Source organism: Ambystoma mexicanum, chromosome 10 (assembly GCF_040938575.1).
Source record: "Ambystoma mexicanum isolate Mex_15411 chromosome 10, UKY_AmexF1_1, whole genome shotgun sequence".
In the NCBI taxonomy this organism is placed as follows: domain Eukaryota; kingdom Metazoa; phylum Chordata; class Amphibia; order Caudata; family Ambystomatidae; genus Ambystoma; species Ambystoma mexicanum.
This window is the reverse complement of record NC_090932.1, coordinates 1570706036-1570725758: the sequence shown is the minus strand read 5'-3', so window position 1 is coordinate 1570725758 and position 19723 is coordinate 1570706036. Positions and strand designations below refer to the sequence as shown.

At 45.6% G+C, this 19723-nt stretch overlaps 1 protein-coding gene across 1 annotated transcript in view; it reads right to left on the bottom strand.

The window, feature by feature from the left end:
* Positions 1 to 18232, bottom strand: part of CRKL (CRK like proto-oncogene, adaptor protein) — a 124709-nt gene extending 106477 nt beyond the window's left edge. The window contains exon 1 of the mRNA XM_069619885.1: positions 17516 to 18232. Within this exon, the coding sequence (XP_069475986.1) occupies positions 17516 to 17829 (314 nt within the window). The 5' untranslated portion in view covers positions 17830 to 18232. The remainder of the gene's footprint in view (positions 1 to 17515) is intronic.
* Positions 18233 to 19723: the final 1491 nt, after the last annotated feature.

Below are 19723 nucleotides of genomic sequence, written 5' to 3'. Positions count from 1 at the left end.
TCAAATTGCAAACTTGCAAACTACTTTGTGCTAGATTTTTAAAAATGTAATTTCTTTTCAATGGGGGTGTGGTCCTCGAACCCCAGGTCCTCTAAATATACCCATTTTCGCTCCACGACGATACCTACCATGAAGTAACTTAGCATGTAACGTGTGGGGATGAAACCTGGTGCACAAGGAAAGGAGCGCATGGTTGACCTGACCCTCACCCCAACAACGTGCTGCATAGCCACTTTCTATTGCAAATACCCCAAAATATACGACATGCAGAGTGACAATGAAACTCCCCATGTGTGGGTACAAATCTGCTGGCAGAAAGGACAGGGTCGTTGCTTCACCCTCTTATCGGAACGGAGTCAAGGAAGCTAAGCAACAAACGTCTATTTCAGGACGTAGCACAAAAAATAAATACAAAAAACACAGTGGAAGCAAATTAGAATGGTTCTGGCAAAAGCACAGAAAAGAAAAACAGGGAAAAAAAAAAAACACAAGGACTCCAAGAACAGCGAGTGAACATTGGGAGGACGAGAAGGGTGAAACCATCCTGTCGCACCCAACAGTCAGTAAAGTGTAGTAGACTGAATCATGTGGCGGGGGGCGTAGTGTGGTCATGCAGCTCAACACAGATCACTGTAAAGCTGATTTCATCAAAGGAAACAATCCCAGAACTACAATAAGCCTATGAAAGTTTTTGGGCACCAATTCAGGACCGTTCTAGAATAGAAAACTTGGAGCTGGTAGCAGCCGCTGCCAGGATGGACCATTTTCATGATTTGTATAGCGGTCAGAGAGAAGCCCAATTAAGTGCATCCTTGGAGTTGTTAACGCTGTTCGGGATCGCCACACTAGGACCAAGCTCACAAGGCCCCGGCCACTGTCCGAATTGATTTTTCCAGAGCCATATAAATCTTTGGGCACCCACTATTGCCGATTTTTCTAATGCAATTTTGAATGGTAGGGTAATTCCGCTCTCTTGGAAAGATGCTCCCCACACTTACAAGGGTGATCGTGCAATTCCCCTCTATCGTCAGGAGATTGGTTTGTGGGCACTAGTAAATGGATAGAAGGTAATTCTATTTGATCCGATACCCAGTTGGGTTTTACGCCAGGTCTGGGGACTGGTGAACAAGCCCGATCAATTTTTATGAGGGAACCCATACGTGGCTTCATGGACCAGGGTACCACCTTCGACAAAGCTTCTAGGCCTAGGTTGTGGGGGGTGCTCAGGTCCTTGAAGTGTCCGGGAATTAACTGCCTTGGAGGCAATACATAGTGGTAATAGAGCCTGCATACGATTCAGTGAACAAGACAAATTTACCCAGCACTTTGAAGTTAATAAGGTTGTATGCTAAGGCTGTGAATTGGCGGCAGCGCGGTTTACAGTTTAAATTAATGGTCTGGAGAAGGCCTTTTTGGACACCAAGTATTGGTAATCACACAACTTCAGTCATGGCATATACGGATGATACTGTTTTGATTGCACCCCAACAGTTAATTTTAACCTATACGAAATGTCTGACTTGGAACTAACAGTGAACATAGTCAAATCTGCTGTCATGGCATGTGAACTCCCTGAAGATGGTAACCATGCTATGGCAAAGGGCTGCCATACCAAGGGTGACTGAGTCTGATTATTTCCGCGTCCGATTTCCAAAATCGGTCAGCACTGCCTATGTCATAAAACAGAAAACACAATTCAATTAAAGGCTGGGTGGCATCTCCAAATTCATTGGCATGTGTATGGTCAAACAGATTTGATCCTTACTGTTTATATCAACCAGTCTCTGGCGGCAACAAATTATGCAGCAGCATTGTGGGGCTTTGAAAAGGTTTCATTTCAGCCGGTGGCTGCAAAAGGTTTTTCAAGTCCCCATTAGGCCTACCAAATGCTGCTGCAAATTTTGCAGTTGACAGAATTGGGGGTTGGTTTTATTTATGAATGGCGTTTGGCACCCCTACGACAGTGGCTTTGAATTTGGTCTTACCCCAAAGCGCTTTTAACCCACTTTTTAATTACAGAAGTTTTTAAACTGGTTGTAGCTGAACAAATGCTGTGCTTTCATATGTTAAATCTGCAATAATTTAAGTTTGTCTCCAGAAGCTTTGCTCTCCAAGGAGCACGTCTGAATATTAAAAGCCCACATTTCTGGGACAGTCAAGGAAATCGGAGAATGAAGTGAACTTAAAACGAGTTTTAATAGGAAACATACCATTATTAGTATCCCAGACAAATTACAGCCATTTTCACACCAAAGCAGTGTACTGCTGTGATTCAATTTTGGATACCCAATGTGATAAGCACCCACCGTTTGGTCCCGATGCACGACATAATTGTGCCACTGAGTTTTCTGCCAGCTACCTAGTCTAACATGGACTTGCTGAAAATCAAACAAATGGCCAACACAGAGCGCAAGATTTGAACTCGTCACTAGCCATTCAAAAGAGATATTTCACTCTGGGCAAATAAGAAATGGTGTGCTATGTGCATGTATATAATTGAGGTATCACGGTGGCTGGAGTTAGCTTCCCCCCACCTGCAGTTGGGGTGCTAGAGGGATTTGCTCCAGTGTAATCCAGCATGAACTTTATTTGTATATGGTTATAAAATGACAACATTAAAAACAGCATTCAATCCATTTGACTTCACACAAAAATGACACAACAAAGGGATAAAGAAATCTAAACAGAAAGGAAATAACCCTGCTTACCAAACACGTAATTATTATTCTTAACTCCTTCTTATTCGTTTTTCACCACATAGCTAAAAGAAATAGCACATCCTAGTTAAATAAAAATTCATCAATTCCAGTAACTAAACGGATTTAGACTCGGGATGTATAATCTTTACATTTGAGGATTTTATTTTTTTTATTTATTTACTTACATTTATATAGCGCACAAGCAGCCCAGGGGCATTGAGGCGCTGTTACTTGCAATGACTTAGTTACATGGTACAGGTAAGATAGCGGTTGTTGACACATTGTAGATGTTGCAGGATGACATACTGATGGTACAGATATTGCTTTTGATCATATGATACAATATACATGGGGTAATCCTGCTAGTATGTCTAGCCTTATGTGAACAGGGTAGTCTTCAGCGTTTTGCGGAAGGTGGTGAGGGAGGCCTCTCCACGGATAGTGTGTGGTAGGGCATTCCAGTGCGAGGGCGCAAGGTAAGGGAAGCTGGATCCGCCTGCTTTTACATTTTTTACTAGAGGCACTGAGAGCATGTTGGTGTAGGGTGATCTGGTTGGCCTGGTGGTGGAGACAGGGTGTATCCTTTGTGAGAGGTATGCAGGCGCAGTGAGGTGGATGCACTTGTGGGTCAATGTCAGGGCTTTGAATAATATCCTTTCTTTTATTGGGAGCCAGTGGGCTAGTTTTCTGGCCTCAGAGATGTGTTCTCTTTTTGCAATACCTTGGGCTGCCCGTAGCGCGTTGTTCTGTATTACTTGTAGTCTCTCTAGGTTTTTTTAGAGGTTCCTAGAAAGAGTATGTTACAGTAGTCTAGCCTAGAGCCGGTGATGGCTCTGGCTATGTTAGTGCAGTTCTCTTTGGAGAGAAAGGGTCTGACTGCATTGATAAGTTTGGCATGATATGCCGCTGCAGAGGCAATTACATTGATTTGTCTGTCCATGGATAGGCTAGCATCCAGATAAACTCCCAGGGTTTTGACAGAGTCGGAGACTCGAATTTTAATGGAATCAATGGTGAAGTGACTGAATTGGGCATCTAGATTCTTTAGGGTGTCGGGAGAGCCTACGAGGAGGAGTTCCGTCTTATCAGAGTTGAGGCATAGACCGTTGTCTGCCATCCAGGCTTGGATGGTATTGTAAAGGTTGTTGCGGGCCAGGGAGTCAGTGTTGTAGTTACCTGTGAGAGTGATGAGGATTTGTGCGTCGTCGGCGTAGTTGGTGTATGAGATGCCCATGGCGTCGAGGATGAGGAAGAGGGGGCGTGTAAAAATGTTGTATAGCGTGGGGGAGAGGCAGGAGCCTTGGGGCACCCCACAGAGTAGTGGTTGGTGATGTGGCGGCTAAGTCAGAGAATACTTGCATGGTTCTGTCTTGTAAGAAGGAGGTGATCCACGCTGTGGCTTCAGGGGAGAATTTAGCCGTGGTGGAGAGGTGGTGGCATAGGACGCCATGATCCACAAGGTCGAAGGCCGCTGCGAGGTCTAGGAGTAGGAGAAGTGCAGGTTTGCCCAAGTCTCTCGCATCGTCCATCTGGTTTTTGAAGTCAAGTAGGGCTGTTTCTGTTCCGTGTCTGGGGCGGAAGCCAGATTGGCGGAGACCAAGGAGTTTGTTCTCTTCAATGAAGTGTTGAACCTGCAGGTAGGCTGCTTTGTCCAATATTTTGAGGAGGAAAGGGACAGTGGTGATGGGTCTGTAGTTATTGGGGGAGGTGGGATCGAGCGTTGGCTTCTTTAGAAGAGGGCGGACCCAGGCTTCCTTGAGGGAGGCAGGGACTATCCCTGTGGTAAAGGAGGCATTTACAAAGGCTGTTAGGAAGGGAGTTAGCGGTTGTGCGCAGTCTTTGATAATGGAGGCTGGGCAAGCATCACCTTTGCAGTTAGAGGGTTTAATGTTCCTCATTATGTTGATGACGTCTTTTTCCTGAATGGGTTTGAAGGAGAAGGGTAAGGGGGGGGGGGGGGGAATCAGGGGCAGGCGGTGGGACTGGGATGTGCTTGTTCGGTAGGGCTTGTTTAGTGGCTAGTATTTTGTTTTTGAGGAGGCTAATTTTGGATTGCATGGCCTTCTGTATTTCGTCACACCAGTCCTTGTCTGGGGGGCGGGAGTGGGTGTTTCGAGGTCTCTGAAAATGGCGAATATTTCTTTAGTACTGGATTGGGCTTCCGAGATTCTGGATTCAAAGGATTTGGCTTGGGTGATTGCCTTTTTGTATTTGGTGGAAAGGGCTTTGAAGATCTTATCTTTTTCGCAGTGGGACTTTTGCCACTGTGGGAGTGTGGCTTTTTTCTCATAGCGGAGTGAGAGGGGGTCCGGCGTGAACCAAGAATTGGAATGTGCAGTGGGTTTGGATTTTCGAGGTTTGAGTGGGGCAATGGTGTTGATGGCTGCATTGATGGCAGTATCATAGGTTGATGCGAGTGTTTCAGGGTCTGAAGAGAAAGGTGGTCTGAAGGCTGGGCCTTGGAGGAAGGGCAATAACCTCTCCTTAGTGAGTTGGCGGGAGCTTCTGGCGAGGCAGGGAGGGAGTGGTTGGGTGAAGGGGTAGCTGGGGAACTAGCGGTGAGGATGCTGAAGGTGATAATGTGGTGGTCAGACCATGGGGTAGGAGTGTTTCCAGTGATGATGAGTGGACAGTTGTGCTGTGCTATCCAGTCCAGCGTTCTGCCTTGGGTGTGAGTTGGGCTAAGTATGGTGTTCTTGTACTCTAGCGCCTTGAGGGCAGTGTCGAGGGATTTTGCTGCTACGTCCTTACTATCCCGGAGCCCTAGGTTGACATCCCCAGGAGAATGGCTTTAGACTGTTTTTTGAGGTTGTCCGAGAGGAGGTGGATGAGAGAGGCTTGAAAGTCTCCTGGTGGGCGGTATACAGTGTGCACAGTAATTGTGCAGTGGGGGAGAGGGTTATTTTGACTTGGAGATAGTCGCTGTTGTTGTTCAGGGATTTCTCTACCTTTCTGACAGAGAGGTAGTCTCTGGCGAGAATTGCTACACCTCCACCTTTGGAGAGGCGGTCTTGTCTAGTGATGGAATAGCCAGGAGGTAGGGCGAGTGAGAGCGCAGGGCCAGAGGCCTCATGTAGCCAAGTTTCTGAGATCATAAGTAGATCTAGGTCTTGGGAGGTTGTGGATGTCTAGGGCATGGGCATTGATGGATCTAGCGTTAATCATGGGGCATTTCAGGTGGGGTTCAGTAGTGGCTGTGGGGGAGCTCGTGATGAGAGATGGTGGTATGGAGGGGCTAGGTGCATCGAGCGTGTTGTGGGCGGTGCCCATCACAGGTTTTACACTGAGCGGTTCATTTTCAGGGGTGGTGGACACAAGTGGCATAGCATTTGGCACAATGGAATTCAAGATGTTGGTAGAGGATTTGCACAACATAGATTTTACACTGGGGGGCTCATTTTCAGGGGTGGTGGACAAAAGTGGTATAGCATTTGGCACAATAGAATTCAAAATGGTGGTAGAAGATTTGCACAACACAGCTTTCACACTAGGGGTGGTGGTGGGCGCAGGATTGTTAGCTAACCCTGTGGAGCGAGACGACAACCAAACAATCCTTTGTCACAAGGTTTCCTCAGCCACATAATATCTTACACAAAGGGGTATACAGTCGAAAAAACAGTGCCGGGGTCTAAAATACAACAATCGAAAAAACAGTGCCGGACAAAAGAAAAACATATGGTTCCAAGTCTCTGGTTCCTTAACATCTAAGCAGTTAAGGCAGTAAGCAAGATCAACGAATATAGTGCCTCCTTTCGCCAGCACTTCACTTGTGGGTAACTCATTTGCAGGGAATGCAAGTTCTACGCTCAATTGCACAGGGAAAGCAAGTCAACTAGGGCGATATAACATCCCGTCTTTATGCTTACAGGGTTTGCCCCAATGTAAGCCTGCATTAATGGCACTTAGATAATGCACTTTGAACTCCTAGCATGAAAATATTTTCCTAAAGAGCCCACCTGGACTCTAGCTTCTCTAGAAGCCATACTATATACTCTCCTTGGGAAACAGTTGTAATCACTAATCTGAACACACTTCCACATTTTCCCTCTGTTTCCCCCTCCCTGTGTGCCCAAGTGCCATCCAGAACCAGCCGCTACACATCAGTCCTCAACAGAATGCAACACAAGGTCGCCTCTCCTCCAAGCACCTTGCTCGAAAGGCACCCCTTTCCCCACTGAGAAAGTCACCAGACACATCAGATGACACACTAAAGTGGCTTGCCCGGCACTCCACCAACTTCTCTGCACCAACATTCCAAACATCCACATTCAAACGCACTAAACAGACTAAGCCACTAACTAAAGACATTAAGATCGACCCCAATAGACAAGCCAAACAGTACATCACCAACACCAACTTACATACCATTGCCCAAACGGGCCAATGCATCCTAATCACAAGCCCACAAGACAATTGCACTTATGCTTTGGACACAAAACACCTAGAGACAGACCCGCAGGCATTGCTCAGGGTAGCTTCAATCTGCACGCCATAATACCACTGGAAAATTACTTGCATGTCTTTGCCCCCCCCTCCCCCAACACAAAAAGCTGAAATGTGCAGCATAAATCAGAGATGGTGTACCCCTCTGCTGCACGTGTGTAGGTTAAGTGTATTGTGCCCCATTCACCAGCATTTCTTGGTCTGTACAGGTAACCCGGCAAGTGGGTACATCTACAGAACAAAAACGCCACTTTGCCTTCTTCAGATCTGTAGTCTAAGGAAGGGCACTATTACCATCACCCGTTTTAGCAAAGCAAGTACAGGATTGATTTGATCCCTCCTCAATGTGGTAACAGGGGTCAGGTGGTCCCACTAAAGTAAACTTCCTGCAGAGTGGCACAAAAACTACAGAGAAAGTGCAGCAGGAGGTAGGACATCTGGCAGCAGGCTGGCCAGTATACAACTCCCAAACAACCTGTAAGAGAGTTGCAGCATCTGGTTTACTTGGTTGCAGATCCAGTGTGGGATGACGCATTTCACTAATGTTACCCCATATGCCTAGCATCATGAGTTACCGGCAAGCCCCACAAGTTACCCGTACAGCACCTGTGAACTATTGAAGGCATATGGCAGGAGTCTAAAGACCAATTCCTTGTGGGGTCAGGGGAGGCTCTTTTAGAAAAGGGAAGGACTGACAAGATGTTTTTTGGAGCAACCCCCAAACTAACTTTTACTGAAGGGGAGCAGCTTTAGAAAAATAAGTTTGAACCCCCAGCTGAGAAACAGGGGAGCTACAAAACTAGCCAAACAAGCTTACATGTCTTTCCAGCTAATTTTTTTCAATCGAAGGCAAGTACCATTGAATTCTTTCCAACTAAAAAATGAGCATCTAATGTCTTTTTTTTAATTGAAACGACAGCCTGTTATGCCTCAGTACAAGTACTTTGGCATCAGACTTTTGTTTCAAGTTAATGACACATTCCAAGGTTTACTGGTACAATACAAAATTTGTCATTCTAAGTTCCATTTCCCAAGAAGAGCATTCCCTATAATGTTCAAGGGTTTGTCTCTAATCGCAGTGAATCCAAAAAATCAATGACGGCACAGCTCAATTGAACGCAGTGACCGGCCGCGGCATATGACCACCAGTCTCGATCGCTTAGGGGCGCCGGCAAGAATTTTCCTAGGTGCTGCATCCGTTTTGAGATAATTTGTGGGCATTTTGCCAAGAGATGCTCTAAGGATTCGATTTCGTTTTGACAGAACCGACAGAAGTTGTCATTTACTTCTTTAGAATGACGAAGCCACATCTGTTTAGTTTTCACCGCATTTAAGCGGAATCTGAGAAACTGATCACGATGATGTCTAGATGGACAGTTTGTCAGGTATCGAGGTAAGACGTTTAACTTGTGCGCTCCAATTCCAGAGTCCAAGGTTGTCGTCATCTTTAGACGTTGTTCAATGTTCTGGATCCAACATAAGTTCTCAAACTTTTTTTTTGCAAGTTGTGGTCTCATTATAAGATCGTCCAGAGTCAAGTCCGCACCGAGTATGGTTCCTTCCATTAGTTGCTTACACTCTTCTGAAAAAGAGTTGATTTTCCTAGACTGGGCCTCGCAGCAAAGACTTGAAATGCTGGCGGTGTTGGAGTTAAATTCATTTTGCGCATGACCATTAGTGATTTCCACAGGACACAAGTGTGAACGGAATTTAATAAGAGTTCATACCTTGCACGGGTCATCAAGGTATGGGACGCGAGATTCAGTACGCGTCGCCAAAAGATGCCTTCCAACTTCTGCCAAAACTGGGCATTGATATTACATCCGGCTTCTGAGCCAAAAGTAATTGCCGGAATTACTTTTTGGACGTAAAAAGTCAAAACAGGCACTATTGTAAATTTCCCGTATGATTTGTTCAACAACTGACCCTGTATGCTGAATTGGGTCATACGGCTCATCATGTCTTGCTTCCAATAATGTTCACAGATGGAGCTGTTGAAAGAGATGCCCAGATATCTGATTGAATTCACCACATCAATTTTTTGTTTTCAACTTTCCACGTAAATGGATTCTGTTTTTTTGGTACATGCCCCACCAATGATGATTATCTTAGTCTTCTCGATGTTTAACACTAGGTTGTTGGCGTTCAAGTAATCGTTTAAATTTGTTAATTGCCGCTGTAGGCCGATCTCGATCCGATATAGTAAGACAACATCGTCGGCGTATGATACATCCGATTTCTGTGTTGTTTAGTTTGGGTGGAAAACAACGCATAGTCTTGCGATGAGCAGGAATATCAGAGATGAACAGTTCGGTGGCCAAGGGGCAACCCTGTTTCACGCCCATGTTTGTTGGAATCTGCGTAGATAGATTTCCTAGGTTGTTTAGCCTTATGCTGATAACAGTCTTTGAGTGAAGTGCTCTGATCGGTTCAATCAGGTTACTTGGGCAATTCCACCTTTCTAGTTTATGCCACAATTTAGAGCGATTTACACTGTCAAAGGCGCCTCGTAAATCGATAAAGGCCAAAAACAGTGATGATTTTGCCTTCAGGGTTTCTGGCTTGAGGATAGTTCGAAGCAGCAAGTTTACTTCCACGCCGACACCCTTGGTGAAACCAGTTTGCCGAATGTCAGGTATTTGCTTGGACAGTGACCATACTCTAGTTTTTTGCGTAAAAAAGAGGCAAAGAACTATCGTGTCCAACAGGGCAATGGGGCGATAGTTTGTAGGGTCCGCCCGATTGCCCTTTTTGTAAATGGGAACAATTATCGCGTTAGGCCAAGAGTCAGGAATCGTCATTGAATGTCTTTTTAACCCTTAAAAACACTCCAAACAAAATGAACCCTTTACCCCACAAAAATATGCATCTGATGCTCATTTTCACATTGGAAAGAATTTGATGGAAAAACCCTTCATAGAACTTTTTGATGGAAAGTCTGCATACCGACAGACAGTAGTTTTTTACCACTCCATTGCTCCTGTGCTCAACTGACCATGGTCCATGGCAGTAGACACCATGTAGGAACATGACCTCATAACAAGGGATGAAAGTGGATATTTCCCTACATGATCTCAGTACATACGAAGCCTGAATTTAAAGTCGTAAAGTTGACTGCTGGATTGAATGGTAAATACCAGACCTCCAAACGTGGGGCCTTTTTATACACAGAAATCTTGTAAATGCGGCCCTTTAATTATTCCTTGCGTACCACTCACAGACTTTATGGCAGCACCCCCATAAATCATGGAGCATTCTACCAACAAGTGTTGTGCTGTCTCCTGTTCTCCACATACCCTGCATGCTTGTTCCTGTATAGTAGACCGGATATTGATCTGGGTAAGAAGTCCCAGACAAATGGAAGGACCTGTGCGGAATTCCCATTGGGTTAGTGTGTTCCATGTGTCCTGAGGCACACTATCTCGTGCATCTCTGCGAGTTGGTGCCCTGCTGCCACGATTTCCTTCAGAAAAAAAAAGATGTGGCTACTTTCAAAAGCTAATTGAAATCTTGGGTTGTGTTTCTGCCTAAATCTGCTTTCCCATTTGGGGCTCTCGGGCTCCCGGGGGGCCCCCTCCCCGAGAGCCCCAAATGGGAAGGCAGAAACAATGCAGCATTTAGCATTTCCCATTTGGGGCTCTCGGGGCCCCCCGTGGGGAGCCCGAGTGCCCCAAATGGGAAATCAGCTGTAGGCAGAAACCCTGCGGCATGTAAACACAACCGTGTTGTGTTTCTGCTTGCTTTGGGTCTCCGGTGCTACCCTGGGGAGCAGTGGAGACCCAAAGTAATAGCCACAGCAGGCAGAAACAACGCGGTTGTGTTTGAAAACGCTGCGGTTTTTCTTTCCGAGTTTCTCAGGCTCCTCTGAGCCGTAGGAGCCTGAGAAACTTGGAAAGAAAAACCGCAGCGTTTTCAAATACAATGTTTTTAAAGCTGTGGTTTTATTTCTAAGTTTTCCGGGCTCCTCCAGCCCGGAAAACGTAGAAAAAAAAAAAAAACGCAGCTAGTGCTTATTTTTAAAAAAAAATAAATAGCACTTACTGAGATTCAGCTGCAGCTTTCCTGCTCTGGTCTCCGGTCCCCATCCTCCGCGTACAGCACCAATTAAGGAAAAGCCACCCAGCGGTAGCTTTTGTTTACTACAGCTGGCTGGCTTTTCCTTCTTTAGTGCCGCAAAAGCAAAAGCCAGCACAGGCGGGCATCCATTTCACAAAATGGATGCGCCCATGTGCTTGCTTTGGTGAATTTTGAGCTTGAATAGCTCAACATTTTTACATAGGAAGTTTTTTTTAAAAAAAGTGCTAGTATTTTTTTAATGTTGCCTATCTATTTTTAAAATAGATTTTTTTACTGGACTTTCCCTTTAATGGAAGAATAGAAAAAGTGTCAGGACTTCAGTGGCTGGTGTAGGTCAAAGGCATTAAATAGACATTGTAGGAAGTGGGCAGCAACATGGCCCAAGGAAAAGCTTTGTGAAGTTCAAAAAAACATTTCAGGACATTATTGTGTGTTCATTGCAGGAAAAAGGCTTGGTGTGAGCAGAAAGCATCATGGATCATGCCAACTGCCAAGAGACTTCAATACCCAGAAGGATTGCATGCTTGCGAGCCTCTGGACTACATTGTGACAATGCTCGATCATCTGCACATGCGCGCAAGGAACCCCGCTTGTGCTGGAAGACACGGACCAGAGAAGACGTGCAGGCAGAGGGCTCCTGCAGGCAGCGGCACGCGGGGCCACACCCCACCTGCAAACACTGCAGGCCCTGCGCACCTTAGAAGATGAGTGCTCTTTTCTGTATTGTTAATAACGCAATCAGCGTCCGGATAGGGAACTCCTTCACTATAGTAACTGCGTTTGGGCCAGTGTGTTCACGAATCTAGGAGGAACACACCAAGTGGTCTCTGACACATTGTAGACACGTCGGAACTTGGGGAAAGCTACGATAACATTTCCGTTAGACTAATGATAGGCAGAGTTGCCTAATTGCCTGATTGTTCCATGAGCAGCAACACAGCTTATTGACTGCTGCTACGCAGAGTAGACGGATTGCCTGAATGTCCCGTGTGTGGTAACAGCTTGTTAACACAAACTCACACATGCTTTTGGTTCTCCTGTAGCGGCGCTCCACTGTAGCTTTGCAGCAAGAACCGGTAGCGGCGCTGTAGCATTACGGCAAGAACCGGAACCGCAGTTCTTGGCACACGTTCCGGCTGCACGACACAAAGCTAAATGCTATTTCGTTATTCGTCATTTGTGTCTAGCAATAAGTTGTGTAAAGGGGCAATCGTATGCAATAAGAGAATCGGTTGTGAAGTGAACCACCAACACCAGTTACAGCAATAGAAGTGTGACAGGAACACATCTGTAACCCATAATATGCCATATGTTTACACTGGGTAAGTGAGTTGTAGATTGAGACTAAGCAGGTCTTTGGGGGCATAGTGTGCATGTAAGAGTGTGGGCGGAGTACCATCGACCTCAGGAACCCCAGGAGGGAACAGCAAGGCGATCTTCCCATTGAACCCCCTTTCCTACCCATTACCTCTACCATACCCTTTTCCCGGTTTCCCTAAACCCCCCCTACCTAACCAACGGACCCTAACCCTCTTTCTCCGCCGGGTCACGGAGCCCTGAGTTTTCTACCAACCAGGCACCAAGACCCAACGAGGAGGCAGGTGTATGTGCTACCTCCGCGCAAGATGGAGTACCTGACAAAGTGCACGGATTTTCTTCATTTGCGATCCCATGTTTAGAGTCTTTAGGTCTAATATTGCAAGTAAATGGGTTTTAGTGGGGAAAGCTCTAATATGGGATCCCAGGTAGGTTACCTCATTTACAATGGGGACGGATTGGGTACCCATATGCTAATTAAATGTTTTTGTGACCTTGTGAGGAGGTTAGTATTTTGGATTTGTTTTCAGGTCATTTTGTTGTGCATATTCAAATAAAGCATTAAGTAGATGCTGTAAAACGATTTGCGTGTGATCTACTATTACAATGTCATCGGCATATGCCAACCAATGTATCCTCATCTGGCCAGTTTTTGGGCTCACCAGTGCCATCTCTTGTAGTCATTGAAACAGGTCTGACAAGTATAGATTGAAAAGAAATGGTGCAACAAGGCACCCTTGTCGAACTCTTTCTATATCAATTGCATGCCATAGAACCCCCAATCTATTCATTCCAACTCGTAAAAAACAAGTTTTGATGTAGTTCTATTAAAATGACCAGAAGATTAATCGGGTAAACCCCAGCTATTTAATTTTCCCCACAGACGATCTCTGTAGATAGTATCGAAAGCCTAGGATTAGTCTACCCAGGCTCCGAACAGAGGTGTACCTCCCTTTAGAAAGGATCCTGAACTGATACAGCTAAGGACAAGGGCGTTCGGGGAGGTAGATAATCTTCTCCTAAACCCCTTCTACTGTGTCAGGATTATCCCCTTGGTTTTAGCCCAATTTTCTAGGTCCCTCAGGAGTAAACCTGCAAATATTTTGCCATCCGCGTCCAAAAGTGAGATGTCTCTGTAATTTCACACTGCCAGTCGATCACTTGTAAATGGGGATGATTATAGTGCCTCTCCATGGCTCTGGAATGTATATTATATTTTCAAAGAGATTTTAACACCCTTGCCCACAAATCAGAGTTCATTTTCAAGATCCCATTGCTAAGTCCGTTAGGACCTGGAGATCGAAAAACTGATTTTTTAATTAAGGTTGACATCTCCTCTATTGAGCATGTTAGTGCCCAGTTTGAATGTATTATAATCTTGGGTTCCATGGTGTCAGAAGGACCATAGACCTTTGAAAAATGGTCTACCTAAGCCAATTACATCTTGTGAGGAGGTGATTGCATTTTCCATCGAAGTCATCATGGACCAAAAATTACAAGCGTTTTTGGAGAAATTGCTTTAATCATAACAGACCCATTTGTTGTCCATTTCTTTTTTGATCTAAAATGTGGGCAGCAAATTGATGCTTATGAGAAATACATTGCATAGGAGCACAGCAGACCGGGGGATTAAGGTCCCATTAAAATTCAACAAAACGGATGGGCTCACAGCATTTTGCCAATTCCCGATCGGTCATATCTCTAGTGGTTCTACCCAGTCTATCACAGAGTGGATCACCCTCTTTTAAAACTTACCAATCTGTGCCGGGCACCATTTATCGATAGTTACTGGGTATAACAAAGTTTTGAGCATTCTTGATTGATTTGATATATGGTTTCTAACATAGCATGGTCCCTAAGGCTCCCACTAACATCAAAATGTATAAATCTATTGAAAATCCCTTTTGAAACAAAAATGTAATTGATCATTGAATAGGACAAGCCTCTCTTCCAGGTCGGGGCGGACGTCTCCCTTCATATTCCCATTTAGCATCCAAAGATTCCATTCTGCCATAAAATTACACCAGGTATGCCCATTTCGGCTCTTAAGTTTACAGTGCTCTGGGTTGGGAGATTTGCCTTTAATACACAGAGTTAAGATCTCCCATTATTAAGACTCCATCTATACTTGTAATGGCATACAGTGTTGGTAAATAATCTGCATGCAGCAAGTGCTGCATCTGGTCAGACAAACCTTTAACTCTACTATTCCCAGCCTAATGGCCAAAAGAAGATTTGCACACATCTACAATGGAGCACCCAGTGGTAAAGCTGCACTAGATTTTATAATAGAAAAGCCATTTCCAGCTTTTGGATATTTATTGGTGCCATGTTAAATGAAACAGAAAAACCTGAGAGGAAAAGCAACTGTGAACCTAAGCAATACAGGAGAACAAAAGGTATGCGGTCGGGGTGAAGGGACAGAACATACTAGATAATCCAAAACAGGAATTTGAGCAACAGAAAGAGAGTAATGAGCTACATGATACGGCAACAAAATAAAGTGAGAAGGGAAACTAAGTTAATAAATATAACAAACACAATAGGAATGAGGGATAGAAGCAAAGCAAAAGAGAAATTTAGAGACAGTAAAATAAAAAACACAGATTAACCGCAGGTGGGGAGAGATGAAAATAGAGTAGAGAAGGGCATGCCAACAACATAAGAGTGCAAGAAAGATAATCAAAAGCAACCACAACAAGAAAAAAACAAATAGCCAGAGTAATGACATGAGAGAGGAAGAGTAGCTATATCAGCGAGATATAAGAGGTAAACAGCAACAATAGAATGCTGAGATGGGAGAAGAAGAGTGACAGAAACAGACTGCAAAACGTGACATTGCAATACTTATGGGTGAGAGGCAGAGCATCAGAAAAATGAGATACAGGGGAAACAGCAGCAAAGAGAAGGCGAGATTGAGCAAAAACATGGAGTGGCTCTCAGGGCAGCAACAGTAGGCCCGAGAGGCACAGAAGTGATGCTGGTAGAGGAAAGGACTTGATTTATGAATCACCCGATGTAACTAGCTGGCATCTGTAGTAGCTCTTAACAGAGTTTGTGCCCAAGTATCATGAAGATGAAGCTGGTTAGTATGCATCTACAAAGTTCTTGTGCGGGGCAAATGTTTTCCACAGGTGCAATAAATTTAGAACCACTTTGAAATACAGCCATTTTGTCACTAATGTTTTTGAACAACTTTTTAGTTTTATGCACAAATTGGATAGTTGTCAGGCACTTTTTACCTGTTTTTACTCTTAAAACTAGATTTACTCTCCATTTGTAAAAATTTGGGAGTAAAATACTCTTCACTCCAAACAAATCCTATCTGCAACACTGGTAAATACATTGAGAATGTTTTTACATCTCAAAACCTTTAAATGAAATGGATACTTTTGATAACTCTGCTCCTCTGAAATACACACCTGCCGCATAGAAGGCACCAGTCACATGTACATCCTGTATAATGTTTCTCCTTATCCCCACTCCTTGGATTAGAAACATTGGATCATCAGCCATACATGCTGAGAGAAGTAAAGCAGTGCTACACGTGTGCGCAACAGTAACATGAAACGAAACGGCTGGAAGCTAGTTAACCAGACTTCTAGGGAACACGTAGGAGTTAACCGACACCAACAGCTACTTTAACTACTCCTGGTCAATAGGTATACATCCCCATGTGTGTGAAAATACTCAAAAGAAACCCTGGGACACATCCAAAGGACGTTTTAAAGACTAGTGGAGTCATATGCAAGGTGGACCAAAAGGGTAGATGTTTCTCTTATGTGGAAGTTATATTAGCACCATGCTATGCACTAGTTTTTCGTTCTCAAGAGTTATCCCCACTTAACAGTTGATGCCGGATGCAAAGTGCTGCTGCTTACCCCAGTCCACAAGAAGAAACGACAAGCAGGTGGTTTTCAAATTTGGCAATTTAACGGCAGAACACCTTCCCCAAATATTGGTAGAAGGAAGCTATAAGACCGCTTTACATTACAGGGTTCGAAATTGAAAGGAGCTAGAAGCTATTGCGCTCCTGCTTGTAGCATAGAACAGCCTGGTTAGCTTGGCACCAACAGCTGCCAGGAGTTACCTTTAGCTCTTCAGGCCAAATGATAAAGAAATCCACTTATGTGAGTGTAACTTTGTATATTTGACCCCAAATGCATAATTGAATTGGTTATTTAAACGTATTTAAGCGCGGACCCATAATGCAAAATTTAATTGGTTATTAAATGTAGTTAAGCGCGGACTCATGGAGCGAACCTGTATTGCTCTGCATAATCTTGCTTCCAAGACGAGCATCTTGCCCCCGAGCTATCCTCTCCAGACAATTAGGACAAAACCATTAGGACACAACTATAGTACATTTAAAGCATAATGGGTCATAACAATAAGGAAAATGTTACATTTGCGTCTTGCATTTTGTAGAACACAACATACATTGCGCCTGGTTCCCCAGTGGTAGCTCCTGCTCACTTAATTTCGACCCCTGCGTTGCATCCCATCAGACTTCAATGTTCAGTGTGGTGTTACCCAGCTCACTGCGCAACTCAGCCAGGGTAGTACTTTCCAACCCCATGTTACACTGCTGCCTAACTTTCCATTTTACTAGAAAGATGCGCAGTGATATTGAAGCAAACCATGCAATATATGCAAAAAGCATTGACATAAGTATTAAGCCGCTTCAAGAAGGACCTGCAGAACCTACTCTTCAAAGAACATCGCACCAATTTCTGATGGCACCAATTTCTGATGGCTCCACTCAGCCCCTGAAGAGGCAACCTTTTCCCTGCTGCCCTCTCCCACCCTGGTCCTCTGCTAGGCGTGTACTTGCAAGCATCCGTGCACATGACACGGCTTCATCCCCCAGCAGTACAGTGACAGCGATCAGAATGGAGCCTTCCACTGCAGACAGCACAGCGCTCCAGTCTGCCGGGAGGCGGGTGTCGCAGCAGTGCCTGCCTCCCCTTCCGCGTTACCTGACAGCCGGCTCGGTGAGGGTGGTGGTGTCCAGGTAGTGGATCTTGTAGAACTCGAGCAGCGAGGGCAGGCTGTCGAACTCCTGGTCTCCGATCTTGAAGCGCCGCGAGGGCAGCAGCGAGTTGATGATGTAGTGCGAGACGCGCGAGTTCTCCGACACCGAGAGCACGTAGTCCCCCGGGCACGTGGACGAGTCCCGCACCAGGAAGACGCCGTGCCGTTGGCCCTGCAGCCGCGACTGCGCCTCGTTGCGCGACACGGGCCCGAAGTACCAGCTCGAGCGGTCCGAGGAGTCGAAGCGGGCGGAGGACATGGCTGCGAAGCCTGGCGAGAGGCGCGGGCTGGCGAGGCGGGAACTCGGGAGGGGGTGACCGAGGCCTCTTCAACTGAGTCGGAAGCCGCCTCCCATATTCCGCGGGCGTGCTGGCACGTCCGCACAGACAAAAGGCCAGAAGAGAGAAAGCGGCTTCCCAAGGGGCTGCCCGCAGACTGGGAGTGACTTTCTGAAGAACACTTATCCGGGGCACAACTTCAGCTCCACACCCTGGTAGTTCAGCTGCTGCTACCTCAGGACAAAAAATGGCGGCCTCGCAGGGGAAACATTCTCGTCTGCGCTAGTTGGAGGAGCAGCTGAAGCGCGCTCCCGTGACCGAGAGCGCACTGTCGGACATGCGCGCGTGTTCAGCCCCCCCCTCTCACACCCTTTCCCGTTCAGCCAATTGGGGACTCGCGCGCGCCTCAATTTTATGTTTCCTATCCAATGAGCAGAAGTCATGTTTGTACTGCCTACTCGCACAGTTTCTTTTTTGATGGACAAGCGTAGACCTGCATGCACGCCTAGCTGGCTTCCTCCCGGTTGAGCTTAACCGGCCAATCTTTTAACAGCGGTTAACCCCGCCCATCTATCGTAAGGTGTCCAATCGTCTGCTGGCAGGTTTCAGCTGTCACCTCTCATTGCCAACGACGAAGGATGGCAGTGCCCCCAAGAGTCAGGGCTTGCTGCTGGATTTTCTGTACGGATTTTTTAAAAAAACACTCACAGTTTGACGCAGCAGACATCACGCTGCGTTGACCCCAGCCCACACACAGCAAGAACCTGTCAAATTTCTCACCTTGGAGAGCAGTTTATTTACTCACTTCAAAACTTCAAAAGTAAGCAAATAAATCGCTCTGTAGGGTGAGAAAAGTGTCATTAACGTGACCGTGGCAGCAGAAAACGAACAGAGGCAAAATACTAACAAGACAATATCATTAGAGCACCAATGTTGAAGTTAAAGACTTACCTGCTGGGCACACCTTCTTTTAGATGGCTCAGTCACATCTCCAATAATTGGCATTCACCAAATAGCCTGCGAGTTGCAGCAGCATTGATATGATAGGTCCTGAGCGGTCCGGAGGGAAACAGATAAGAAAACAAGCATTGGCAATGCCAACAGTTGGCCTTTGTATAGGTATGGGAAAAGCACTTGCCAGGCACTGATGTAGTGGCATTAAATGGGCATTGATGGTAGCCAGTGCAAAATATCTTAGTACCTGGGCACCTAATAGCAGTGCCTGGCAAATGCCTAATACATTAGCTGCACACCCAACTTATTAAACATTCCTGGCTATGCCTCTGGTGATGTGGGGTGAAAGATGCACCTGTTAGCCAAATAAAGGCATAATATCTACTCAACCTTCTTGACTTGGGGTGGGTGTGTGAGGGAGAAAGAGGGGTGTCTATAGCACAATAGGTTTAATAGCCCCTCTCACTCCAGTTTTCAAAACTGCCATCAAGCCCTCCTAAAATGTTGAGGCTGGCTACTGCCTTGTCAGCATACAATTTAGCAGTGCCTTTGTGCACTGGCTCACGAGCACACACCACACATGCCAACATTCTGGAGCCCCTGAGAGGGAGATTTCAGCACATAATTCAGGAGAATGCAATTTTCCCATAGAATTGCATTGGTGATATAGTTATTTTAGGCAGGACACAGTAAAAAATAGCAGTTTTTGATGAAAAAATGTGGAGTCTCCCACATAATTGGAAGGGTTGACATGTATGACACATGGCTGCCCAGCAGGTGCTGGGGGCTCTCAACACACTCTGTTGCAGGGATCACCCTTTGGGCCGTGGTCACATGGCAAGATACCAACTCCCAGGGGCTTCCGGACAAGCAGCTGCTCTGCGATCACACAGAGGGACAGTGGCCTGAGGGCACATAGGT